Source organism: Arvicanthis niloticus, chromosome 10 (genome assembly GCF_011762505.2).
Source record: "Arvicanthis niloticus isolate mArvNil1 chromosome 10, mArvNil1.pat.X, whole genome shotgun sequence".
Lineage (NCBI taxonomy): Eukaryota > Metazoa > Chordata > Mammalia > Rodentia > Muridae > Arvicanthis > Arvicanthis niloticus.
Window position 1 is genome coordinate 50,870,579 of NC_047667.1, and position 26,887 is coordinate 50,897,465.

The window sequence follows — 26,887 nt, forward strand, 5'->3', positions numbered from 1 at the left end:
TAACTTTTCTCATTTCTATGAAGGCAGTGTTTGCTTATCTAGCCCGTTCTCGCCTAGAACTCAGAACCCTCCTCTATTCATCTCTTGACTTCTGGGATTATAGGCAGGTGCCACCATGCCTTTCAATTCTTCCTCTCTTGACATGAGAGACAGAGTTCTCAGATAGCCCACGCCTGTTCCATATGTCACTTCAAAACCATTTCCAGCAATAGTCCCCAAGTGTCAGAAACTCTCCCTGGATTTTCCCTTTCCTACCTGCTTAGGGTTTTTTTTTTTTTTTTTTTTTTTTTTTTGCTTCTATTTTTTGCTCTGTCCCCTCAGAAGTCTACTGGAATCTTAAACATTCTCTGGCATCTCCCATTAACTGGAATTTACACTGGAAATCTGTGCCTAGTACAAAGCAAGCCTTCCAAACCTTACGACCTTAGATTGGAACTCATGTCATAATCAAAGGAAACCTGACCCCTGGGTGCATGGGTCCTGTTCCTGCCTTGCTTAGTCTGGGATGTCCAGGCATGATTCACACCTGCGCCTGTCTCCAGACAGTCTCCTGTGGAAGGATTGACCTGCTGCCCCCCTGGCAACAACTCCCTTGAAGCTGCCAACTCTGCTTCTGCACTATCAACATTCTAACTTTAGGGGAAAAGCCGTGATAAATTTCTGGAAAGGGAATAGGAAGTTGTTTTGTGAGGCAGCCTGACACCAAGGGGAGGCAGCCTGACACCAAGGGGAAGCAGCCTGACACAAAGGGGAGGCAGCCTGACACCAAGGGGAGGCAGCCTGACACCAAGGGGAGGCAGCCTGACACCAAAGGGAAGCAGCCTGACACAAAGGGGAGGCAGCCTGACACCAAGGGGAGGCAGCCTGACACCAAGGGGAGGCAGCCTGACACCAAGGGGAGGCAGCCTGACACCAAGGGGAGGCAGCCTGAAAGTATAAGAAGTGTGGTTTGGCCAGAGGGAAGAAAGCCAGAGGAGTCAGAGGAGAGGACATGGTAAGTTCATTTTTCTCTGTATGAAGTAGAGGGGTTCAAGTGGCTTGTGGCTGAAACAGACAGAAGAAAGGTTTAGCAAGCAAGGAAGAGCAGTAGCTGTGGGGCATTCATTATGTTGAATAGCCTTGATAGAGTCTGAAGGCATTATTTTCTCTCGTTTTGAAATGGGGTCTTATTACCTTGACTCATTAAACTTATTATCCTCTTGCCTCAGCTTCCAGGGTAGCCAAGGCTTGTAGGTGCACACCATCATGCTCAGTTTGCAAGCATGTTTAAAAGCTGGCTGATCGTTTTGATTCTCCCAACATTCTTATAAATTTGGATAATTTCCATTTTACAAATAGAACCGTGTGGCTTACAGAGGGCAGGCGTGTGGGCAATGGCTACAGGCTCGCTAAGACTTGACGATGTTGAGTGCCATTCTCTGGCTACACCGCGGCTGCTTTTCTACTGGAACTTGCAGGAACTCCTTGGAGTAGCCTTGGCAAGAATGTAGCCTCTTTGCTAAGTCTGCCTTTCTCTCTGGGATAAACGGAAGGCTAAGAAAGAGCCTTGAGGCATGTCTACAATGGAACAGCTTCCGATTCTCAGTCTTCCTAACCCCTTCTCTGAATATTGGGAGTTTTCTAGGACCAATCTAGAATATCCACATGGTTCTGATCTGAATTTCTGTCTTTAGTGTTGCTAACCCAGTTTCCCATATGCAAATAGAATGTAGCAATAATATTCTTATACAACATCATAATAAAGATTAAGTAAGTTTGCACTGAAGAGCGTTTATACAGGAAGCTGGTGTGTAAATAATCAGCAAATTCTAGCTACTGTTTTAGAGAAAGAGAAAACTTCAGAGGTATAGTGAGGTTGAGGATTGTGGGCATATCCTAAAATAACCAGATATTTTGAACTTGGTACAGTGACTCTGAATGAAACATGCATAGGTGTGGGGGGGGGGCACTGCCATGCGTATTTTCAGTGTGCTAGGGGCGCCTCACATAGTCTCAGAATCCGAGATCTTCTTGTCTGCACTTAAGGAGGTAGCAGATCGGGATTCATTTTTAGACATCTTTGTACAACACTGAGGAAGAAAGCCATGTCTGCTTCATGATTTTACCCCCTCTCCCTCTCTACTGCAACACACCTTTCTAATACTTAAAGGGAAGAGATCACCCCACACCAGTGGTGTGTGTGTGTGTGTGTGTGTGTGTGTGTGTGTGTGGTAAAATAGAGACACAAGGATGACATTTGAGCCTGCACTATTTCAATCTCTATAGCAGAGAATGGGATTACTTGTGCCTTTTAGCGTGTCATTCTTCTAAATCGGTTGACGTTGACGTAAGTGAATGAGCCATCAATTTCTTCCTTCTATTCTTTTTGGCATTCTCTTCTGTTTCAATGGTGGCATGGATAGTGGCATTGTTCGGGGTTCTGATGAAAGCTACAATTCCTGTCCCTAGATGAAAATACAAATGTCCACATAAACTGACCTTTATAGACAATGATAAGAAGGTTACTGGACTTCCTGGTGGGTTCCAAAAGACACTTAAGATTTTCCCTTCTTTGTGTTATACTCAGGTGCTCCTCAGTTCTACCTTGAAAGTAGGTTGGGACTCTGCAATAAAGTCTTAAGGACCCAGTCCTGAGATTGATTGTAATAATTCATAGACAGAGTTCTTCCTCCCCAAGCACATTTGGCTCAGGGTTCACAAACCTCAGTCTGTCTGTGTGAGATCTGCTTCATATTTAGATAGTGGCTTCAAGTAGGACCCAAGAGAATAAAGTTATGGTGTATCTTGTGGGGCATTTTCAACCAGCCCACAGGGAATGGGTCCTGCTTAGGGATTTACAGTTACATTATGCTGAGGTCTGTCAAGGCTTTAGCAGGCCAAGGAGTAGCTAAGGATCACTTCATGTAAATTTTTAACCATGTAGGCTCCGCCTTCCAGTTTCTACTGTTCCTTCTATTTTATCAGCTCCATGTTCGAGGCTGGTAATCAGCTCTTAGAATATGCATCTTTAAAGTTCTGTACGGAGAAGAAAGTACAAGTCACCAAAAAACAAAACCAAACCAAAAAATCACACACACACACACAAACCCTTTTGACTTTTGACACAGGAAGCAGTGCTGAGCAAAGCCCCCGGGGAGGCTGATTTTATGATGACAGCACTACCTTATCTAATGCCTCTACTGGAAAAGCAAATCAGATGCTTTACAATGTCAAATGCAAAGAAAATTTAGGGTTGCAACTCAGCTAAGAACTTGTAGGGTTTTTTTTTTTTAATTAAGCATGTGTTTTATGTTAATGCTACTGTTCCTTTTAACATAATGGTATGACTAGTCTAACTTAAATATGTGCTTGGATTTCTGAGTGATCAGCTCGTGGGACTCATCTTATGTTTACTTGAAATCTACTTGACTTAGAGAAAAGCTGTTTTCTGTGTTATTTTTTGGAGTGACTGCTAGGATCTTGCCCCTCTACCACCACCATCCAGAAACTCCAGGGCACTAGAATTGGAACTGTTACAATGTTGCAATGCCTTGTGATATGTGCCTTGGCCAGATGACGGATCATCCCTGACAACGCTCTCATCTTCCTTCCCTTCTCCATTCTCATTGACTCCAGCACATCAGTTTTTCTTTGACTTTCATCAGGACCACGATTAACAAGCTCTGCCTTTTGTAGTCCAGGCTTCTTGTCCTTACTCAGCAACAACACTGCTAGGTGCATCTTTTCATTGGTCTGCTCTGCTCAAGGCCCTGAAGGTGGCTTCCTTGATGGCTGGCATTTGATACAAGACCTGTCCGAAAGCTACATTTTCAATTACTCTCTAGAGCCCTTTTTTCAGTGTCAGCCAGACCACATCATACTTCTTTTAAAGTTGCCCACTGACTTCTTCCCACACTTAGATCTCATTTCTTGCTTTGCCTCCAAGAGCCTTGCTTTATCTTTCCACTACTTTCCAGTCACAGTCATCTGCCCTTTACACCATCTGTTTCAGCTCATTTCTTTCTTTACGTTGTTTGGCACTTCACTTGTTCCTGTGTTAAAGGCTTCTGTGTTTTTCTCCCTGCTTCCCACTTGAAAGTTTTTCCTGGTCATTTTGCTGTTGGATTGTTGAAGGAAATGTCACCTTCCTGCAGAGGGCTGCACTGAAGTCCCTGTCTGACATAACTCACCCATCAGTCGTCAGCACTCCTGCCCTGCCTTTTCATATCTGTTCAGTGCTATGATACATGTCCATTCTATGGGGATAGAAACTGAGTCTAGTTTCTTGATTTTAACTCTTCTCCCTGGAAATGTGCCTGGGCTATTTTAGGTACTTAGTCATTGTTGAAATAACCAATGGGAAAGTCCCCAGAGAGAATAACTAGGGAGTGGTTGTTTGGTATGCAGAAGGAAGTGGCCTTGATAGCAAAGTTCCTTTGAGGAGAAAATTACGGACTCACGGAGTTGGGCTGACACACATGGGTACTCTTGGTGTAAAAACACAGGGAACATACAATGCACTTTGGAAATTATAACATCTCTTATTATAATTGCATTGTTATGTTGTCAAAAAGATGTGGGTAGCTGAGAAGTAGCAGGAGGAGAGAATCGTCAAGCAGGAGGGAGCCATGTTTTGCAGGGTCTTATGAGTACATCTCAAAGAGTTTGAATGTGTTGCTTAGAGACAAGGAACCTCCTGGCAGTGGTAGTGCAGGCCTTTAATCCCAGCACTTGGGAGGCAGAGGCAGGTGGATTTCTGTGTTCGAGGCCAGCCTGGTGTACAGAGTGAGACAAGGAACCATTGAAGGCTTTTAAGTAGTAGAGCAACATGACCTTATGTTATAAATTCCATTCTTAGCTGGGGATATATCTCACTAGCAGAACATTCGCTTAGCATTCACAAGGTCCTGTGTTTGATCCCAGCACCATAAGAAAGAAAGGAAAAAGAAAAAAAAGAGTAAAAGAATTGTTTTGATTGCATTTTAGAGAATTAGCAATAGGTAATCTTCAGGATAAGAGGCTAATCAGAAGCTGATTTCTCAGCTCCAGAAAAGAAATAATAACATTTAAGCCAGCCCTGTAACAATTCAAGTGAAAATTTGGAGAGTGTCCAGGTTTCTCACCAGACGGTAAAGCCATCAGGATGTGATGACAGGTTGTTGTAAAGCGTTCAGAGAAGGTAAAGATTCTTGGTCCCTCCTTCCTGCTCCTACTTGATGAAGGAGTTCAGGTCACCATGGTGATGTGGGTGAAGGGGCTCAGGTCAATGTTATTGTTTGATTACAAGAATTTACATTGGTTGTATGAACCTCCTTAAGTGCCAGAGCCTTTTGGAGTCACACAGAAACCAGAAAGTTACATTGAAATTTGCTTTTCTTTCAAAGAGTGGTTGCTATTTCATGTCCTCTAGAACTCTTGAGGCATACCACCTATGGAACATCCCTGCATGTACCCATGTCTCCCCTTATTCCTGCATCCCATCTGCAAGGAGTTAACGCATTTAACACATTTCCACCTTTCATGTAGGCATCATGTGGTCATTATTATTTCAGCACTCATCCATCTATTTGTTGATAGGATAGTTGTCAGTCAGTAAGTATTTGCTTCACCATGGCCAGTGATTCAGACTCACTGTGTACAGCTGTGTATAGCTCTTGCCCTTGAGCATCCACACTAGTGTGTCACCTTAAATGAAAATGAGGACATGCTGGCTCCAAGGTGTGGTTGAGGAGGAGGTTTCCTTTTATTTTTTTTTTTATGGTAGATATGTGGGAGAATACAGCCAGATGAATTTGAAAGGAACCAGATTGAACTAGGCCATGGGAGAAGAGGTTGGGGGATCAAGAGAAGAAAAGAAGAGAAGAGGAGAGGAGAGGAGAGGAGAGGAGAGGAGAGGAGAGGAGAGGAGAGGAGAGGGGAGGAGAGGGGAGGGGAGGGGGGAAGGGAGAGAAGAAAGCAAAGAGGACTAGAGCAAGCAAAGAAAGGAGGAGGAGGAGGAAGAGGAGAGAGAGAGAGAAAGAGAGAGAGAGAGAGAGAGAGAGAGAGAGAGAGAGAGAGAGAGAGAGAGAGAGAGAGAACACCAAGAACATAAAGCTGAAATGTCAGATTTGTGTAGAAACCAGAAGCTGGGGAAGAAGGTCTGATGAAAAGAGCTGAGAGGAGCCATAGGCACTTTGGAATGCTAACAGGCACCACAGTTAGCCATTTGTTTCAGATGTTGCCATAGTTTCTTTGGGATGAGACAATGTGCCTGGTCCTGTGTCTACTCAGTATTCGCACTGGGAGCCTTATGTTCTAGAGCAAGGCCAGGAATGGAGATGCTGATCGAGACCTTTGCAAACAGTTGGCCATAAGGTCTAGCAAAAGGAGAAAATAGAAGCATGGAAGCCAGAAGGCACCAAGGACAGAGTTGAGGGAGAGTCAAAGGAACACTCCGAAAAATTGCTCGAGACATTCGAGAAATAGCACACTGAACAAAAATGAATTGGTCTGCAGCAAATCCTGCTGTACAGAGTTCAAGCAAGATAAAGAGGGAAAGCTGTTGTTTAGTTGGGTGATTTGCAAGTTCACGATAAAATTCAAAAGAGCAGTTTGATAAGTAGGTGGAAACTGTGGGCTGGAAAACAAAGAGGGGGCAAGGGAGCTGAGAACCTTAGCTACAGAGGAAGCAGAGAAAGCCAAGAGGAACTGGACAGGCAGACAAAGGTCAAGAAGGCGCATCGCCTCTGCTCTGAACTACAGAGCTGTGGTCCCCTCTCTGTGGTCAGCTCTGAATGCCACCTGCAAGCCATGGTACTCCTACATGCTGATACCTCTTTCTATAAATAGGAGGCTAAAGGGCAAAGGTTCTCGTCTCTCTCTCTCTCTCTCTCTCTCTCTCTCTCTCTCTCTCTCTCTCTCTCTTTCTCTCTCTCTCTTTCTGCTCCCTCCTTTTACTCCACAGCCAGGGGCAGATATAAGATAGCCGGGTGCTTATACAAAATTGATGCAGTCACAAGATGTTATTCAAATGACCTGGTCTCAGACTCTTTTCCAGGCACTTCCAGTTTGAAGCAGGCTTCCAGACAGCATTAAAGATTAACAGCGTACATGGCTGCTTTTCCTGAGAGGCATTTCCTCTTGTTTCAACACTTGTTTAGTCAGATATATACAGAGTGCTTAACTCTTTATCAACCTAGATCCAATACTATCCCTAAAGCTGTGCTGTGGAGCACAGTCAGTTATAAAAGGCCACACCACCCAAAGGGCATGTTGAAAGAAAATTATTACTAAGTAAGACTTTAAAATACTATCACCCTTCATACCAATGTATAAAGTTATGTCACCTACCATTAAGTCAAGGGGCAACCTTACTGTTGGCACATAGGTTTGACTTTGAGGTCCAGTAAGGAGAAGATCCACCTGAGCATGGTGGTTTAATCCCAGCACTTGGGAGATGGAGACAGGAGGCTGAGGAACTGGTTATATAACAAATTTAAAGTTAGTCTATACTACCTGAGAACTACCACAAAAGAATGCATGGATCTATGAGCCTTTTGGAGTCTGATCATTCCAAATAAACAACTTCTTCACTGTTCCCAAAGTTCATGAGCCTTGTGAGACTAAGAATCGATGCATGGACCTGATATGCACTTGCCTAACCAACCTGGGCAAATCACTTAAACTCAATGATGGGAAGTGATGGCCATCGAATTGTTGACTAGACCATCCTCTGAGATGCCTGAGAAATACTGAATTGATTTGGTTGTAAACCTCGCTTCTCTGACAGGACTGTATTAGCCCAGGAAGATGAATCTTGGTATTCAGTGATTCTGAAGAACAGATGTATCGTGTTGAAACAGGGTGTACAGATATGCTCCTTTTTTTTTTTTTGGATGTTATGACTTGATTAGAGCACCTACCATTTTTTTTCAAACCATGCATTGCTTCAAACCAATCTTCTTCCCCACCCACCCTGCCACCCACACACACACACACACTGGTACAAAAGAGAATTAGCTAGGGAAATCTTAATTTAAACAAACTCTTGCTTAAAAGTTTATACAAATAAACAGACAACTCATAATAGGAAGTACCTCTATTGGGGATTGTGTTTAAACAAAAGCTTATTTAAAAGTTTAGGTAAGTTAATACAGAAAACAATGAATCGAGGTAAGCATGATGATAAAAAATACAATTAGAAGCTTCATTAACTCACTCTCTTCCTACCCTTTTTTAGGCACACCCCAGGGACCCCCAAATGCTTAGGAATGCCATTAGTGAGGCAAGCCGCTTTCCCAAGGGCACAGGTACAACTGCAATGGGTTGCAATTTTAAATCAAAACTGTCATGCTCCTCAGAGTGGAGACCCAGCCCAGTGTCAAAGCCAACGAGGGGTCTCTGCAACAGGCTACATTGCCGTGTTCATCAGTAACAAGGTTCCCCCACATCTCCAAATTTTTGGAAAACTGTGTAACTTCCCTTCCCCATTTAAGTGGTGAGATAAGGATTTTCTTCATAAATTTTAAAGTTATAATTGGATTTCCAGAATATTATAAACCTAACTCTTTAAAAAGCTGTTATGTTCTTTAAGTTGAACAAAGGTAACTAAATATTAGAGTGAGCTGGTAACACAAACCATAAGCAACGCTTAAGAACAAGAACATTTCTACTATTCATTTTCTTTCCTTAAATGCTGAGTCCATTCTATACTTCCTCTACAAAATTTTAACATCATATATATGTAAGTATATGCACATATATACATATACATGTACACACACCAATATACATATACACATATACATACATATTCATATACATATTGTTTTTCGAGACATAGTTTCTCTGCTGCCCTAGATCTTACTCTGTAGACTAGGCTGGCTTTGAACTCACAGAAATCCATCTGAGTGCTAGGATCAAAGGTGTACGCCATCACCACCTAGATAATCTAATGTGTTTTTAAACATAAGGTGGTCTTTCTTGCTTATTTATAAAAATAAATAATAAATACAAATAAAAATATCTTTAATTATCTGGAACCATAAATCTCTGCAGGTTAATTTTTTAAATGTCATCAGCATGACAATTAATGTTAGTACACAATTAAGCTATAAGAAATATACTACAGATTTTGGGTTGGAGAAATAATTATATAGAATTCAGTTGAGTAATGTTCTAGTTTGTGAGAACACTATATATACTTACATAAAAAAATCCAGAATTCAGAAACTCCAAAGTAGAAGGTTTCAACCTTTAAAAACCAACCACCACTGTCTAGAAGACTGGCTTTGATTTGAGTTGTGCATATCATGGTATCTGGTCAGGCTGTGGTCAGCAGTGTATGTCACTCTTCAGTGTACCATGCATCATCTGTTACAGAAGTGTGCTCTGTGGCAATTCAGAATTTCTATACAGTAATGGTTTTAGGTAGTTATTTCTCTGAAGGAGTAGAAACACTACATTTAAATACAAAGCCACTGTTTTTATCTTAGTGATAACATAAGAGTTGCTTTGGGCAGATATTAGAAGCCCAGCTCACCTTGGTATGCCTCACACTGCATCTTCAAATGCAATGCAGTATGAATTTGAAATCTTAGAGATTTTTGAAGGTAAAAATATCAAGTAGATAGCTTGTATGTCAAATTTTGCAGCTGTCATTTGTAAGATGTCATTTAGATGGTACAAGTTCTGTATTACTTTGTGCAATAAGAACTCAGACAAGATGATCGTTTCTAGAACTTACCTGTTGAGAGCACGTTTAAAGCCAATAGGTTTGCTAGGATCTTCACAGCCTTGTTAGGACAGGACTCAGGAGAGCCATGAGAAATCAGAAGGAAGTAGGTTTCTAACACCCTCCTGATGGGAATCAGAATTACCCCAATAATCATCATCAACCGAATTTCTACTGCTTCATTGGTTGTTTGTAGATATCAAAAGGAAGTTTTCTGTTTTTGTTTCAGGCCGCCTGCCCAAAAGGTTCTTGGAAGCCAAGACTCTGGAGTGTTGTCCTGGGAGTGGCTCAGCTCATCTGGTTCAGTGCTTTGATCTCTGGTAAATCCTAGGTTAACTTTCCACCTGATCCTGAGTAATTAGAGATCCCAGGGCCAAGTAGGAGAAATTCAGGGCAGCAGTGAGCCATGGGAAATTGTTCACACCCAGAGTCCTGAAAGAAAAACACCCCTGACACCATCATACTGCTCCACAAGGCTTCTGGAAACACAAGCTGATACATCCAGGATCAACATCATCACTAGGAAAGGCAGACATGGGCCTCCACATTCTCAGCGACTTGCGAGAAGATTTGTGTTTCTTTAAACATAATTTTGGAGGCCAGAAAGATGACTCAACCATTAAGAGCACTTGCTGGTTTTCCAGAAGACCCAGGTTTAGTTCCCAGCACCTATATCAAGTGGTTTACAACCTCTGGTAACTCCAGTTCTCAGGAACATGATATTCTCCTCCTTCAGCCAATATCTATACACAAGTAGTGCACATAAACACACATGGGCACATACCACACACACACACACACACACACACACACACACACACACTAAATCTCTTTGAAAAATAAAAGTAATATTTTTTAAAGTCAAAGTAAATGATTTGATATATGATATTAATAGATTCATCACAGGAAGCTTTTGGATAGCAAGCCTGAAACAAAAAAGAAAATTTTAGTAGATAAAACAATAATGCAATACTACCTATGTTAAAATAAATCTTTTTCTTCTTTCTTTCTTTCTTTCTTTCTTTCTTTCTTTCTTTCTTTCTTTCCTCCTTTCTTCTTTTCTTTTTAGATAGGTCCTACTATGTAGACCAGGCTGGTCTCAAACTTGTGACCTTTCTGCTTCAGCCTCCGAAGTACTAAGGTTACAGCTGTATACATTATACCTACTTGCCTCCAGAGGAAAGCCTCAAGGCAAAAACAATACCACAGAGGAGCTGGTGAGGAATGTGGAAATATGGCGAGTCCTCAAGGGGTCGCTGGAGGGGAGAGTCAAATAGAAACAGAACTCTGTAAACAGGAAAGGAGTTGTTTCCAAGCCTGATTGCTGGCATTCTCCATCTCTTCTAGAGAACTGGCCTCTCTGCCCTGGGACCTCCCTCTGGCTCCCATAACAACCTCTGTATCAGAGAGAACACATTTTATTTATCTCATTTGATATCAGAAGAAGACTCCATTTTAATGCCTGAATAAGTAGATTTGAAAGAGATGATTTATTGAGGAGAAACAGCTAAGAGATGTAAAGTGTGTGGCAGCAAATTGGGAGATGTTTTTCATCCTAGCCCTGCCAAAGCCCTCCAGCGTCTCACTAATTCGGCAGGCTGTTTGGGGTCAAACACTGTGATTCATGATGAGGGGTAAGGACCCACAGCTGGATTCAGAGTGGTGGCTATGGGTCACATCATAGAAACATTACACCACGGGGCAATAAGAAAGGTGGAAGCCTACAGGGAGAAAGGTAAAGTTTACCTGAAGCCAAAAAAGAAAAGCTGAAGAGGTGAAATTTACCAGGGTTGAAGGGGAGGATCACCAACATAGTAGAAAGGTCACAAAGGTAAGGCAAGGATGTTGCCAGGCATGGTGGTGCATGCTTGTGATTCCAGTACTTGAGAGGTGGAGGCAGAGTTCCAGGCCAGCCCCAGCTATGCTGTAAGATCCTGGTGAAACATATACACAAAGAAGTAGGTGTTCTATCAGGAAGAAAGGAAACGTGGTGAGCCCTGAGACCACAGGAGGCTCCAGAGCACAAGAAGGCATCTCATTTCCCATGGCCCATGGCAGGGCCTCCAGCACCCTTTTATGTGATGTTTTATTTGAGCTTTTAGACAAACAACTTTTGTATTTCCTTTGTTTTTTTTAAAATAGGAGTAAACTGGATGACCTCTAAGGTCCGCTCTGTTTCAGGGATGTTGGGATCCCAAATCTTTTAACATCCAGAATCTTTTTTTTTAAAGATTTATTTATTGTATGTGTATGAGTACACTATCACTGTCTTTAGACACAACAAAAGAAGGCATCAGACCCATTACAGAAGGCTGTGAGTCACCATGTGGTTGCTGGGAATTGAACTCAGGACCTCTGGAAGGGCAGTCAGTCCTCTTAACCGTTGAGCCATTTCTCCATCATCCAGAATCTTTTAGAAGAGAGTGCTTTCTTGTTCTGGCTTGGTATTCACTTTTAAGTGAAAAATAGAAAGCACCGAAAACACTCTTTTTCCCCTAAAATAAAACCAGGCAGAAAATGACCTTGTTCTTGGCATTTGTTCATCTTCTTTGCAGGAATAAGTTTAGGATCAGACTCCGCCCAGTGAGTGATACTAACCTAGTTCTCATTTCCATCCCCTAGAGCTTGTAAATCAAAAGGAAGTGGCCGCGTGGACCTACAACTACAGCACGAGGGCATACTCATGGAATAACTCACGGGCATTCTGCAGGAGGCACTTCACAGACTTAGTGGCCATCCAGAATAAGAATGAAATCACTCACCTCAATGATGTCATCCCATTCTTCAACTCTTACTACTGGATTGGTATCCGAAAGATCAACAATAAGTGGACCTGGGTGGGAACCAATAAGACTCTCACGGAGGAGGCTGAGAACTGGGCCGACAATGAGCCCAACAACAAGAGGAACAACCAGGACTGTGTGGAGATCTACATCAAGAGTGATTCGGCCCCTGGCAAGTGGAATGATGAACCCTGTTTTAAACGAAAGCGGGCCCTGTGCTACACAGGTAAGACCTCCCCTGAGCTGACACGGTCTCTTAAAAACATGCCTTTCCTGATTGAGGAGTGTAACCACTAAGTCAGAAACATGGGATCTCAAAGTCAGACACGAGAAAGTGCGAAACTACTCAGTCTTACTGAGCGCCTTGATCATCCTCCTTATTACTGATGGCACGGTGCTCAGGAAAGGTTACTTTCTTAAGGCCTTGAGACTTTCAAAAACTTACAAGATAGAAAATACATTGAAAATTACTGACATAGTGGTGCTATCTCTGTACCTGGCAACAAGAAACAATTTTCCAAAACGCTGGCATGATCCATCCCAATAAACCATAATTCTAGACAGTGACTGACATTTTGCACCTTAAGATTGTAAAGAAGTTTCCTGTGGGAAAGGCATGTCATGTAGAAAGGAATATTGAAACAAGATATCAAGCTTACTTGCTGACACCACCAAATATGTTTTCTAACCATCTTGGAATAAAAATTGCCATCAGGGCATGGATACTTTTGGTTAGAAAACTGTATCCCATTTTGCTATACATGGAAGAGTTCCTCTGTCCACACATCTATTTGTGACTGCATTTTTAGCTCTTTCTTCACACAGATGTGCCCTTGTTTGGAAACACTAAATATGTCATCCAACAGGAGCCTTAGAGCACTTTTATGATGATCTCAGGACTGGAATCCAGTCTTCTAAATTTTACGCTTAGAACTTTTCAGCACCATGATGCATTAACATAAGAAGGTACAAATTGAGAGGAAATTCATCACATGCCTAAGAGACACCATTGTAACAAATACCTACTAGTCCTGAATACCAGTTGCATCCAGGGTCACTTTATATAATTCCGTTTGTGTCTCTTGTTTATTTAGTGTTAGTCACACTATCAGCTGGGCCCTTCCATTGCTCTTATCCTTGTGATGCCCTCCACGGGACATAGGCTGACCTCTACATGGCTCCTGAGAGGTTGGCATCTGTGTCTCGTTTCCTGTGAACGCCTGTGATTCTGACCTTTCTATATCCATGCAGCCTCCTGCCAGGACATGTCCTGCAGCAACCAAGGAGACTGCATCGAGACCATTGGGAGCTACACCTGCTCCTGCTACCCCGGCTTCTATGGGCTGGAGTGTGAATACGGTGAGGCTGGAACTTGGGTGGTGTTACTCCAGAGTAATATTGGTCTTATGTGAGAGATGATGCCAGAAAGTAAATTGTGATGGACTCTCTCTAGCCAGTAAAGACAAAGGCCCCAATGCTGTCTGACAGCCCGTCCTGTACAACTGTCTCAAAACATTTGGGATAAAATCACTTTATTCTTGAAGAGAACATTCATGATACTTCAGGAGGTAAAAGAGAAACAGGAAGACAGGAAGCCTTAGGGCTGGAGAGATGGCTCAGCAGCTAAGAGCACTGGCTGCTCTTCCAGAGTACCCAGGTTCGATTCCCAGCACCCACATGGCAGCTCACGCCTGCCCATAAGGCCCGTTCCAGGAGACAGGACACCTTCACACAGACATATATGCAGGCAAAACACCAGTGAACACAAAATAAAAATAAACATTGAAAAAATTTTTAAATGAAAGCCTTAAAGTTAGATTTACCTATTCAAATACAGAACGTTGAGTGAATTGAACCATCAAAAAAAAAAGTGATGATTTTTCTAAGATGCTGACAATACAAAGGTACTAGATTACGATGGAGGGCTGGGGTTAGGAACCCAAAAAGAGAGTAAGGAGAGTCACGGCTCACTGTAAATATAGCGGAATGGGTCTACAATAAGATAAAGAACCAACACTTTGCTCTTTACAGTCAAGGAGTGTGGAAAATTCGACATCCCGCAGCATGTTCTCATGAACTGCAGCCATCCTCTGGGGGACTTCTCCTTCAACTCACAGTGCACCTTCAGCTGTGCTGAGGGCTATGAGCTGAGTGGACCCAGCGAGCTGCAATGTCTGGCTTCTGGAATCTGGACAAATAACCCCCCTCAGTGTAAAGGTACTTCGATTTTCCTTTGTCCATCCATACTAAATAACTAGAACCTGGGAGGTCATTAATGGAGAAGGTGGGCTTTCCATTAAAAACTTGAGAAATAGGGGCTGAAAAGATGCCTACATGGTTAAGAGCCCTGGTTGCTCTTCCAGAGGATCCAGGTTCAATTCCCAGCACCCACTTGGTGATTCACAGCCATTTGTAACTCCAGCTCCAGGGAATCCACTGCCCTCTTTTGTCCTCTGCATGTGTCACACAGTCATGTAGTATACTGACATTCATGTGGGCAAAACGCCCATAAGATCTTTTAAAATAAGTTAAAAATTAAACTTGAGAAATAATAAGGATGGAAATTAGATGGACATTCAAGTTTCCACGGTTATTAGTCAAGCAGATTAACCTGAATTTTTATTTTTACAATGCTTCTCCTACCTGCATAGAGTTGGTAGGGTTTTTTTTGTTTTTTGTTTTTGTTTTGTTTTTTTGTTTTTTTTGTTTTTTGTCTTTCTTTTTTTATCCCTTGGAGAAAACATTGCAAAGGAACTTCTTTCCTTTTGGTGCTTGTAAAGCATGGGCGTTTGGATCTCTGAACAGCCACTGGGTTCTACTTAACCAACTAAGAATAACCTTAACTGACACTTTGATAAAGTATAAATGCCACAGAATCCTAATGCATCCAAAGGCTGAATAAAACTTGTCCTAGAGTGAACATCACAGCTCTGTGCCTATTCTTGGCCTCCTCATGCTCATCCCTGAGCCGTCCTGAAGGAGGAAGCCTGGCTAGAAAACTGCCCTGCAGGAACATTCCAGCCCAGGTCCAGCTGTAGCTCTATTGTGAAGAGAGGAACTCCCTTAATTTGGCCAGAGATGGAACAACAGAATACCTGGGGTGGGAATAGTTCCAGCTCCAGAGTGTAAATGCAAGTGTGGGGACATTGGAATATATAAGATCCTCGCTCACCCCCAACTTAGATGTAGCATAGATGAAACTTGGCCATCTGGGAGAGAAGCCATACTGAATGATCAAATTTGACTTTTCCTTCCATCAGCTTCTGAGCTAGTGTGTATAGATCTGAAATGGTGAAATAGTACCAGACTGTGGAAAAGCAAAGAGCTTATTTTGCTAAAATCAAAAGAAAAATAATAATCAATAGAAATATAATCAATAGAAAAATCTACTCTTTCCCTATCTCCTCCTCCCCAGTTTCAGAATGGTGTCATTCATACATCTCATATAAGGGGACAAATACTTCAATCCACAGACCATCAGGGACAGACTTATAATACATCATTCAGATGTTTTATATAAGAAGGAAATGCTTCAGTGCATAGATACTAAATGACCTTCTGGGTCAGACTTGTAAGACGCGAAGCATAAAGAGTGTCAAGAGCTTGGAGGACTCTACAAGGCTCAGGTCACTCTGAGGTCTGGTAATCCGAGTCTGGATATCTTCCTAGCTCCATCTAATTTCCATAGGCGAGCCATGGTGTTCTCTGTCCAAGTGGCTTCTGTCCATCCGGATTGTTTTTACATTTCTTTCTCATTGGTTTTTCTGTTCAGTGGTGCAATGTCGGAGCCTGGAAGCCCCTCTTCATGGAAGCATGGACTGTATGCACCCATTTGCTGCCTTTGCCTATGACTCCAGCTGTAAATTTGAGTGCCAGCCTGGATATCGAGTGAGGGGCTCCAACGTACTCCATTGCAGTGGCTCTGGTCAGTGGAGTGAACCATTGCCAACCTGTGAGGGTAAGATTACTTTCCACAGCTTTCCATATAACCTAGGAGGAGTCCTGCCATGGTAGAATGATCAGGGATTCTTAATGTCAAGGCCACCGTCTCTAGGACTGAATTTGTTCAGCCTCTGGATGTCATTAGATTTCTCATCTGCAAAATGGGGCTAAGAATTGTCAGGTGCATTCAAGAATTAAGCACAGGAAATACACACAGTGAAATAGCAAGTATGCACAGGATGTGGTGTCACATGGATGTAATCTCAGCACTTGAGAGCCCAAGACAGTAGGATTTTGGCAAATTAAATGTCAGCCTGGATGATTGCACCATGAGTTGGAGGCTAGCTTGGGCTAAATAATGATACCCTGTCTAAAACATAAACTAAAATAAAGTAAAGAGAAGGAACAGCAAGTGTAAAACACAGAGGATAGACTTGGGCACTTGCTTATTTCAGGTTCTGCCTATTTCAGTCACATCCCTTTCCTGTCCCATTGGCTCTGCCTCTGCTTATATGTGAGAAGGAGTTAAAGCAGTTAAAGCAGTAGCTATAGTGATGATGGGAGATCTGGGGTCAAAAGCTCTTCAAAGGAATGAAAGAACCTGTGTTGGATAGCTGTGTGGCTGTCCCAGGTGATTGTATAATACATGGAGACTGTGTGGTAGAAGCTTAATCCCTTCATCTTATAGGGCAGGGATGAGGGACAAAGTAGAAATTGAAGCCTGGATTTGTAAACTCCCAGACCTGGATTTGCAAGCCAGGCTCAACTATCATTAGCCATGAGGCTTCTGGGAGAAGCTGGGGCAATGGTTCAGTGGGTAAAGTACTTGCTGTTCAAGAGTGAGTACCTGAGTTTGTGATTCAGAATCAGCATAAAAGCCAGGTGTGGTGGCATGTGTCTATAACCTCAGCATCTGAGCAGGCAAACTAGAGACAGGAAGACCCCGTGAATTCACTGGCCAGCCAGTCTAGCCGAAACAACAAACCCCATGCTCAATAAAAGACTCTATCTCAGAAACAAGGTGAAGGGTGATAAAGACTCCTGACATCAACCTGTAGCCTCTACACCAACACACACAGGCAGTTGAAAACACACACACACACACACACACACACACACACACAAGCACAGGCACATACACATGTCAACACATAGACTTTGGGAGATCATGTGAATTTCTGATTCTCATTTTTCTTGGCTATAAAGAAAAAGAAGAGACTAGAGGACATTTGACCCTTGTGTGCTCTGATCGTGGAAAAACTAGAGCTCAAAGTGGAAGGGTGGTATCTATCTATGCTCTGCAAATCCACAGACTTCTAGAGATGTAATGCCTGCACAGAAGGGTGCCAGGAAACTAGACTTGATCAGGTCATTCAGAGTATAGCTGTGTGCAGGAACTCACTTTGAGCTGCGCTAACTTGGCAAACAATGTCTAATTAGCATCCTGTATTCTAGGGACACAGCCCACATGGAATCAACACACAGCACTAGGTCATACATAGGTCACAGCATGTACAACAAGCCATGCCACTTCATCTGCTTCCTCATAAGCCCACTTTTTCTGTATCTGTTCTTTTAGAATCCAGTAAACATTTAATGAGCACCCAGAATGTGCCCAGAGCACTGGGCTCCAGGATACAGTTCTGAATGGCTACTCCAGCATCAAAGAGATTGTTGTAACAGGGAAGAATTGCATTAGTACATAAACAGCACAGTGTAGGGTCTGGGAGAGCCGACACAAGGAGTCACTACCCCTCAGTTAGGGTGGACAGAATGCCTTCTGAAGGAAAATAACGTCAAAACTGAGATCCGAAGAGAGGCAGACAAAGGGGGACACGGGAAGGATAGTTTTTCTTTTTTGACAAAGAAAGATTTGAGGTTTTGATTATGTGGGTGGTGTGAGCAAGAAAACAGTAGCATCTTCCAGGAAACCCTTTAAAAAAAAAAAAAAAAAGACTTAGTAGCTGCCATTTTCCCTTCAGCCATTGCATGTGAACCACCGAAGAGCCCCAGCCATGGGACAGTGGACTGCGTCCCATCTACAGGAGCCTTTGAGTACAACAGCAGCTGTAATTTTCACTGTACAGAGGGATTTGTGCTGAAGGGAAATGATGTCATTCAGTGTGCTGACTCGGGGCAGTGGACAGCCCCAGCCCCAGTCTGTGAAGGTACTGTGACACCGAATCATTCCTCCACCATTCCTCGGTGCCTCTCAGGCACTATGGGCACCTGACTCTACCATTCACGTATCTGTCAGACATTCATTCACAGTGACCCTGGGATATGCTAGGCTCTTTGTGCTTGGTGCCAAGGATCAAACAGTGGGCAAAGCAAGTTTCAAGTATAGTGTTCGAGACAACACAGTTAGGGTGAGAGAAGCTTTGGCTCATGTGTCAGGAGCAGGTTGAGGAGATTGTCGCTGAGGAAAAGGATGATGGATGTGGAACAGCATGAGATGGTAGAAGAGGAATGGACAAGGTGTACTTCTCTAGGGTTTTTGTCAACAAGCTTTTAGGCTCTCTGGGTTCTGTGACTTCTATTAAAATGAGACTCTAGTAAGAACTTTACCTACTGTGTCACCAATAGTTGAGCGTCAATGTATTTTAATGTCACTGACTCTGTCATCAACTCTATAAACATAAAGAAAGCCGTGGTAAAAGTTACTTTGTAAATCCTAAATCTGGGGTCTTATGTGACAACATGAACCTCTTTGTGCTTTCAGTGTTTTGCTCTAAAGTAGAAACCAAAGCACAAGGAGGCCGCTGGGATTGTCTTATTTTACAAAGGATAGCTGTTCAGAACCAAATTCCAGAAGTACGTGGCAGCATCTTCTGTCACCATTTACTGGTACTCTTTAACAACTGTGTGAATCCCTGAATCTTTGTGTACCCTCATTTTGAAATGAGCTGTTGGTTCTCCAGAGCTTTACAAGCACTTGAAGAGACATGTGTATATTCAGCTTCAGAGTAGCTTTATTCAAATAATAAAATGTGGAAGAAAGTGAACATCAGCAGATAGATGGATAAAGAAAATCTGGCATTCATGTATACTAGAGGACTATTCAACTTTTGAAAAGGAATTCCAGCCAGACAGTGGTGGCACACGCCTTTAATCCCAGCACCTGGGAGGCAGAGTCAGGCAGATTTCTGAGTTCGAGGCCAGCCTGGTCTTCAGAGTGAGTTCCAGAACAGCCAGGGCTATACAGAGAAACCCTGTCTCAAAAAAAAAAAAAAAAAAAAAAAAAGAAAGAAAGAAAGAAAGAAAGAAAGAAAGAAAGAAAGAAAAGGAATTCCGACATATGCTCCAATATAGATTGACTATAAAAATAATGATGATCCAAAAATCAAGTAATCTATGATTTTACCTACATATCTTTAAAGCATTAATTCATAACGTATAGTGGTAAAAGAGTGACAATGATTAAATGTGCTAGTGTGTATTGTCTAGAAGACAAGCTAAGCCCTGAGACATTCTTAAATGATCCAGAACAGATAGTTGGGTGTTTTCTTAAGCATCTGGAATCAAAGCCTCAATAACTCCTTTTATAGTCCTTACTAGTGTTTCTGTACCGAGAGCCAAGGTCTACAGCTGCTGCCCAGCCTTGAAGCAAGCTCTGCTGTCTGACAGTGCCTCTGAAGATGCTTCTGGGCTGGTAGCCAAAGTTTATTGAGCAGTTCCTGTAATCTCAGACAGTTTGATGCCAATATGTAGTGAAAGCTATTATTCATATTTTAAAGATGAAAAAAATATGAAATAAGTGTGTTTTCTCCATATAGGACTATCTTTTATTTAAGGATTATAAATATAGTGAGAAGGACCAGATAGGACAATGGGAATGAAAATGACCACTGTACAATGATATGTGGGTGTGTGTATATACGTGTGTGTATGTATACATAAAATATCATATATGTGGGTGTGTGTATATACGTGTGTGTGTATACATAAAATACCATATATGTGGGTGTGTGTATATACGTGTGTGTATGTATACACGTGTGTGTGTGTATACATAAAATATCATATATGTGGGTGTGTGTATATACGTGTGTGTGTGTATACACGTGTGTGTGTGTATACACGTGTGTGTGTGTATACACGTGTGTGTGTGTATATACGTGTGTGTGTATATACGTGTGTGTGTGTATACGTGTGTGTGTGTATATACGTGTGTGTGTATACACGTGTGTGTGTGTATACACGTGTGTGTGTGTATACACGTGTGTGTGTATACACGTGTGTGTGTATACACGTGTGTGTGTGTATACACGTGTGTGTGTATACACGTGTGTGTGTGTGTATATACGTGTGTGTATACACGTGTGTGTGTGTATACACGTGTGTGTGTGTATATACGTGTGTGTATACACGTGTGTGTGTGTATACACGTGTGTGTGTGTATACACGTGTGTGTGTGTATACACGTGTGTGTGTGTATACATAAAATATCATAACGAGACCCATCATTTTGTATGCTAACATTTGTTTTACAAAAAGAAACCACAGTTTGATCAGGATCATAATTTTTATTCTGCTTTTCCATTGAACATTATATAGAGACACATGTCCAAAATTTTTTGCAAATAAAATTTATAAAATTTAAGAACCATGACTATTCCTTTCATGAATCCATAATTTATTTTCAGCTCCATTTATGGTTGTTTTGCTCTTACAATGTCCTGACAAAAATCTCTGGGTTGATTTTTGTTACGTATCTCGATTTTATGCTTTTCAGGGATTCTTGAGTCTGAGGTATAATATAGCTTAAAATTTATTTGTGTACATTCCACACTGTTCTACCCTGGCTCAGCCAACACTGGGCCGAACATTTTTTCTTGCAAAACCCATCAAGTATCATTGACTTTAAATGTCAACTCATTTAACTTCCAAGTTAAACAAGCCCAAGTTGTGAATCTTTAAGGACAATAATTAGTGACTGAGTCATCCAAAAGATAAAGTAATCTATGATCCTATTTGATTCTATCTATGATGTTTTAAAATAAAGTCATTGAGACAGAGAGTTGAATGGAGGAGGAGAGGGAAAGAGGAATTAATGTTAGTGAGAATGGAATTCAGCCTGAGACCATGAAGAGTCCCAGTGATGAGGCCTAGTGAAGACTGTGTGAAGATACAGATGCAAAGGACTCTGAACTAGACACAAGCAGGGCTGAGGTCAAGGTCAACAACATGTGACTGTTTTCTAACTCCCTGCCTTCCTTACCCCTTAGCGTTGAAATGTCAAGAGTTTCCAGTGCCAAGTAAAGCCCAGATGAGCTGCTCGGACCCCTTCGGTAGCTTTAAGTACCAGTCAGTCTGCAACTTTTCCTGTGAGGAAGGCTCACTCTTGGTGGGAGCAAGTGTGCTAAGATGCCTGGCTACTGGACACTGGAGCGGGTCTCCTCCCGAATGTCGAGGTGAGAATGGATTCTCCCCTATTTTCCTAGCAGTAAGTTGGAGGCAGTATTCTTAAAGGCTGGATCTGAGGAGGTAACTAGGTAGGGTGTACCCTGAAGCTAGCTGAGAAATTAGTCAGTGCTGTCTGTCACTAACTCCTTCCTCCTCTACCCCAAGGACCCCAGATACAAATGTTATTAGAGAGTAAGCAAATACCGTGAATGTCAGAATATTTGGCAATGGTAACAAAGCGGTGATCTTTCCACTGTCTTAATCAGAGTCTACATCAGGACTGGCAGGCTCCTATCACAAGTGGTACTCACTATGCACAGTATCCAGAAAGAGGACAGGAAAGAAAAATTAACTCTGAGTGTTTGCTCCAAGACTGATCTGACACTTTTTTTCTTAGGGGCCATGGCATGTCCTAGAGGAAAGAGAAAGGTAGAATTACAGAATCTAGGAGTAAGCATTCTCTGTGGGACACTGGAGAAACATACTTAGCCTAGAGTGGGGAGCATTGGGGAGAATACATGCCATAAACTAGAGGATAAAGCATTCTCAGAAGAATGTAAAGCAAGGTGTAGCCTCATTAGGACAATCTATATCTGTGTTAGACTCAGTGTTAAGAAGCCACTGTGTGCTGTGAGCACCATAGCATCCTGTGTGAGGCAGAGCTGTTCTAGTTGCCTGACTTCAGTGTACCCAATTCTTTAATCAGATTTATGACAAACACTTTTAACAAAACAAGATTTTTATTTATGAAACCTACAGATAGATAAGAAAGCAGAGACATTAAAATATCCTCTTAAATATCAACCACCCAAAACAAATATTTCTAGCGTTCTAGGATGAAGTGTTTCTGATATGTTCTCATGCAATATTTTTGTAATAGTATTTTTATTGTATATATTCAATTTTAACAAAACACTTGATATGTGCAATGTGAAATATTTCTGTATTATTTAACTTTGTATAGGGCTTTCAAATATCTGAGTAAAAGCAAGCAGGTCATGTTTTTCATAAAGAGAAAACCACTTGCTATTACAGGTCACACAAGTGTATACACACACACACACATACACACACCCCATTGTAAAGCCAACAATACACGTATGAATTACTAATTAATTAATTAACAGCATAATAGGATATCCTTCTTGCCATGCATCAGAACCTAAGTCAAGTTCTGGAATTGGGGTTGGGAATGAAGAACTGGGTCTGGATAGAAGAAGGTGGGGCTTTGGGCTTGTCCCTTGCTCTTATCCTCACTACACTGAAGTCTATACAGCTTTGAAGAAGAGCTCTGAATTCCTTAGCAGGGTTATCAGAGGGATCAGACCCTTCCAGGAAGGCTACTCATTGCCCCACAGTCCTGCCTGTGGGTGTTCACAGCCAGAGGGTTGCCACTCACCCCAGCTTCCTGTGACCTCCCAGTTCCCTTCTGCTTTTAGCCTTTTGTTTACTCTGAGGGAACTTTCTCCTCTTCTTACTGGGTGTGCATCAAGTGAAATACCCACATGTGGTTGAGGCAGGAAGGTACCAGGAGGCCTGAAATCCACAAGCTATTGTGACACTTCCGAGGGAGAGAGCGTTATCAGATAATTTCTCTTGTCACTGTCCCCACAGCCCTCTACACTCATCCTTGCAAAGTCACAAGAGAGCTGGAAATGATTCCACCATGACTTCACTAAACCAAAGACCCACACCCTTTCCCCTTTGCATTTCCAGCTTACAGCCCTCCCCATCACACACACACACACACACACACTGAACACAGGAAGACTTTGCAAGTGGCAGACAGTATCTCAGTCTCTGTATAAGTTGATTAGAATGAGAGGTGTATTGCCAGTGAGGGCATGAAGTGAAGGGACAAGAAAGCACCTTAAAACATCAAGCTGTTGAGTTAGCTGACCTAGGACTGCTGTCCCACTTTCTCTGATTTAAAGCCGTATACTGCATAACCAAGACAAGGAGCAGAACCCCGCGACCTTGTTTACATTAGTCCTCCCCTTCCAATTCATCTGGGCTTCATTGCTCTGTGAATCGAGAGAGGTCCATCATGACAGCTACTGACATTGGCACTGAGAATCTGTCTACTTCTTATCTGACTAAGTCATTTTAAGATATCGACATTGAGAGAGGTTAAGTGACTTGCCCAAAGTCTCTAAGCATCGGCACCAATCCAAGCCAGTCTCCAAACACCTCACACTTGTGCATACATATGCTGCCAAACGACTGTGAGACCTGACTTCATTTTTACTGGCAGTTGACCTTGGCGTGTCATCTATGCCTGGTGCTGGAGGTTGAGCCTTTTGGGAAGGGGTGGAAGCTAGCATTTACAGATCCACTGTATTCTCTTTTACATTTAATCTTTGAGTGTGACTTAAGTGACTTGCTATATAGCTAAAAAGTACTATAAGGCAAGGTTACAGATTTCATACATTGAAAATAAAGCAGCTAAGGCTGCAAAGGGGTCACCCTGCATAGTGTAAGCTAGGGCACAGACCCAGATTCTCTCACTACTCACTGAAGAAGGGAAAATTCACCCCCATTTTCACCTCTAAGTTCTTGGCATTGTTTTCTGGAAACATCATTAGGTTTGTTTCTCAAGAAGACATCAAGGGAGCAACTTTCCCTGGGGTCTAAGAGCATCCAACACAAGCACACTACTATCTCTCCAAGTCCCTTTTAGAATCGCTTCTGAAACCCTATGTGGGTGAGATCTCAGAATGTCATTCAACTAACTGTAGGCTGTAGCTGTCACCCAGCTCCCTGCTCCCTGACGTCTTAAAGAGAAAAAGGCCAGAAATGCAAAAAGAGAAAATGACCACCTTTAGTTAAATGCAGAGAAAGTCAGATAGCAGTCACACACACACACACACACACACACACAGAGAGAGAGAGAGAGAGAGAGAGAGAGAGAGAGAGAGAGAGAGAGAGAGAGGAGTTTCAAAATGCCAAGTTCTAACATAAGCTCCCCCTCGCCCTCTGTCCTCCGCACGGCAGCTGTCTCCTGTACCCCTTTGCTCAGCCCTGAGAACGGATCCATGACCTGTATCCAGCCTCTTGGGTATTCTGCCTACAAATCCACGTGCCAGTTCATGTGTGATGAAGGATTTTATCTATCTGGACCAGAAAGATTGGATTGTTCTCCATCTGGACACTGGACGGGCATCCCTCCCACATGTGAAGGTGGGTGCCACGTGGGTCTGTCCTTTCTTGTGACTTCTCAGATAGCATCAGAGAGGAAAGAGTCACCAGAGATGAAGATGTGCCCGAGTAAACAACAGGCGTGAAGATCTAGACCAACAGTCTCTTTCTTTCTGAATAACCTTTTAAAAGAATTGAGTAAAGCACTCCACACTTGACAATGCTTTCACGTCAGCATAGGACATGAGATCAGCTTTCTAGAATAACAAGGGAGGTCAGCATTAACCCCATCCTACAGATGAGAAGGAAACACAGGATCCAGGGTGAGATGGTCCGAGGGCATCACCATTTGCAATGATACTCAGCCATGCGCTGAAGCACTTAGCTTCTTCTAAGCAGTCTCACTCTTTTCTCCCACACTCTCCATCCACCCATCCCTACACCAACCTTTACCCACCCCGCTAAGTCTCAGAGTAGTAGCTTATCTGGGAATGGGTGTTATCTAACCTTCCCAGGCTCTCTCTCACTTTTCTTTCTACTTCTTTATGGGCTTCACACTCAATGAGAGCAGAAGCTGTGCCTCCTCCATTGTGTGTGTGTGTGTGTGTGCGTGTATGCATATGCATTCATATGTGTGTATAATATATTTGTGCACATGGATGCATGTGTGTATAATATATGTGCATGCCTGTGTAGTTTATGTATATGCATGCCTGCATACCTTTGTATAATATGTGTGCATGCCTGTATAGTGTGTATGTGTGTGTGCGTGTGTGTGTGTGTTTGTGTGTGTGTGTGTGTGTGTGTGTTCAGGAGTTGCATGCATGTGGTTGCAAAAATATGATGTTAGGAGTCTTCCATCACTGCTTCTGATCTTACCTTTAAGACACATGGTCTCTCATTGAACCCAGCACTCACACCAGTTAGCTATGCTGACTAGCCAGCAAACTCCAGGTATCTACCCATCTAAATACCCACAGTGCTGGGATTACAGATGTGTGTGACCATGTCTGTCTTTTTACACGGGACCCAGAGATCTGATCTAGGTTCTTGTGCTTGCCTGGCAGGTACTTTACCCCCAGAACCATCTCCTCAATCCCTCCTCGATTTTTATGTAGCCTGCAATAGTGAATAGAACCCAAATGAGTGTGTAACAAGCACCAGTTGAACTGAAGCTAATTGGTTTCTGATAAGACTCACTCAGTTCAACATGCTGACAGTGTGAACTGGTGGCACTCTCAAAAACAGGGTGGGCCTCCCGTCTGTAGCTTCCTGGTAGCTCCTTGCAGGCACAATGTATCGCGTATGCTACAAATATATAGGATGTTCTAAAACAGAAGCGCACTGTGTTAGTTATAGTTCTTGTTTGGTTTCATAGGGGTCGCTGTTCCTCGTTATCGCTCAGTGAAGTCAGAGTAAGAATGAGAGCAGTAATTCACATAGATTTTTGTATTCAGTTTACACAAACCACTCTAAAGAAGCTACTGTTATCTCCTTCTGAAAGATGAAGAAAATGGGGCACTAAGAGAATGAGTAGCTGCCAATAGGCACATTGCAAGATGGGCAGAATGGCTGAATACAGGGTGTTTCCAGCAAACCACACTGCCACCTAGTGGCAGGGCTTCTAAATCCTGGATCCAAGCACAGACGGGTAGATTCTGAAACAGGCCTTAGACTGGTGATCAGATGAGAGACTATGCCTTTAAAAATGTATTAAAATTGTGAGAAAGGCAGATAAACTATTATTCATTCATCCCTACATTGATATCCCAAGATGCTATACTAAAGGGCACAACACTACCACCTGCTGTCAAAAAGACATACTACAAGCCTCAAGCAGCCCAGGCCATGTGAGGAGAGTTCATACCTGTGTTTGCTGCTTGTTTCTTTATCTCTCAGCCTTTATTTCATTTATCCTAGTAACATA

At 42.5% G+C, this 26,887-nt stretch overlaps 1 protein-coding gene across 2 annotated transcripts in view; it reads left to right on the forward strand.

Annotated features, from left to right (window-relative positions):
• The first annotated feature begins 759 nt into the window (after positions 1 to 759).
• The window catches only part of Selp (selectin P), a 35,707-nt gene continuing 9,579 nt past the window's right edge, over positions 760 to 26,887 (forward strand). Inside the window, exons 1-9 of one of the 2 annotated variants that reach the window (XM_076941508.1) lie at positions 760 to 994; positions 9,921 to 10,011; positions 12,314 to 12,700; positions 13,726 to 13,833; positions 14,506 to 14,691; positions 16,247 to 16,432; positions 18,399 to 18,584; positions 21,645 to 21,830; positions 24,817 to 25,002. In XM_076941508.1, coding sequence (XP_076797623.1) covers positions 992 to 994; positions 9,921 to 10,011; positions 12,314 to 12,700; positions 13,726 to 13,833; positions 14,506 to 14,691; positions 16,247 to 16,432; positions 18,399 to 18,584; positions 21,645 to 21,830; positions 24,817 to 25,002 — 1,519 coding nt within the window. In that variant the 5' untranslated portion in view covers positions 760 to 991. The remainder of the gene's footprint in view (positions 995 to 9,920; positions 10,012 to 12,313; positions 12,701 to 13,725; positions 13,834 to 14,505; positions 14,692 to 16,246; positions 16,433 to 18,398; positions 18,585 to 21,644; positions 21,831 to 24,816; positions 25,003 to 26,887) is intronic. The other variant, XM_034513379.2, reaches the window with a different exon arrangement.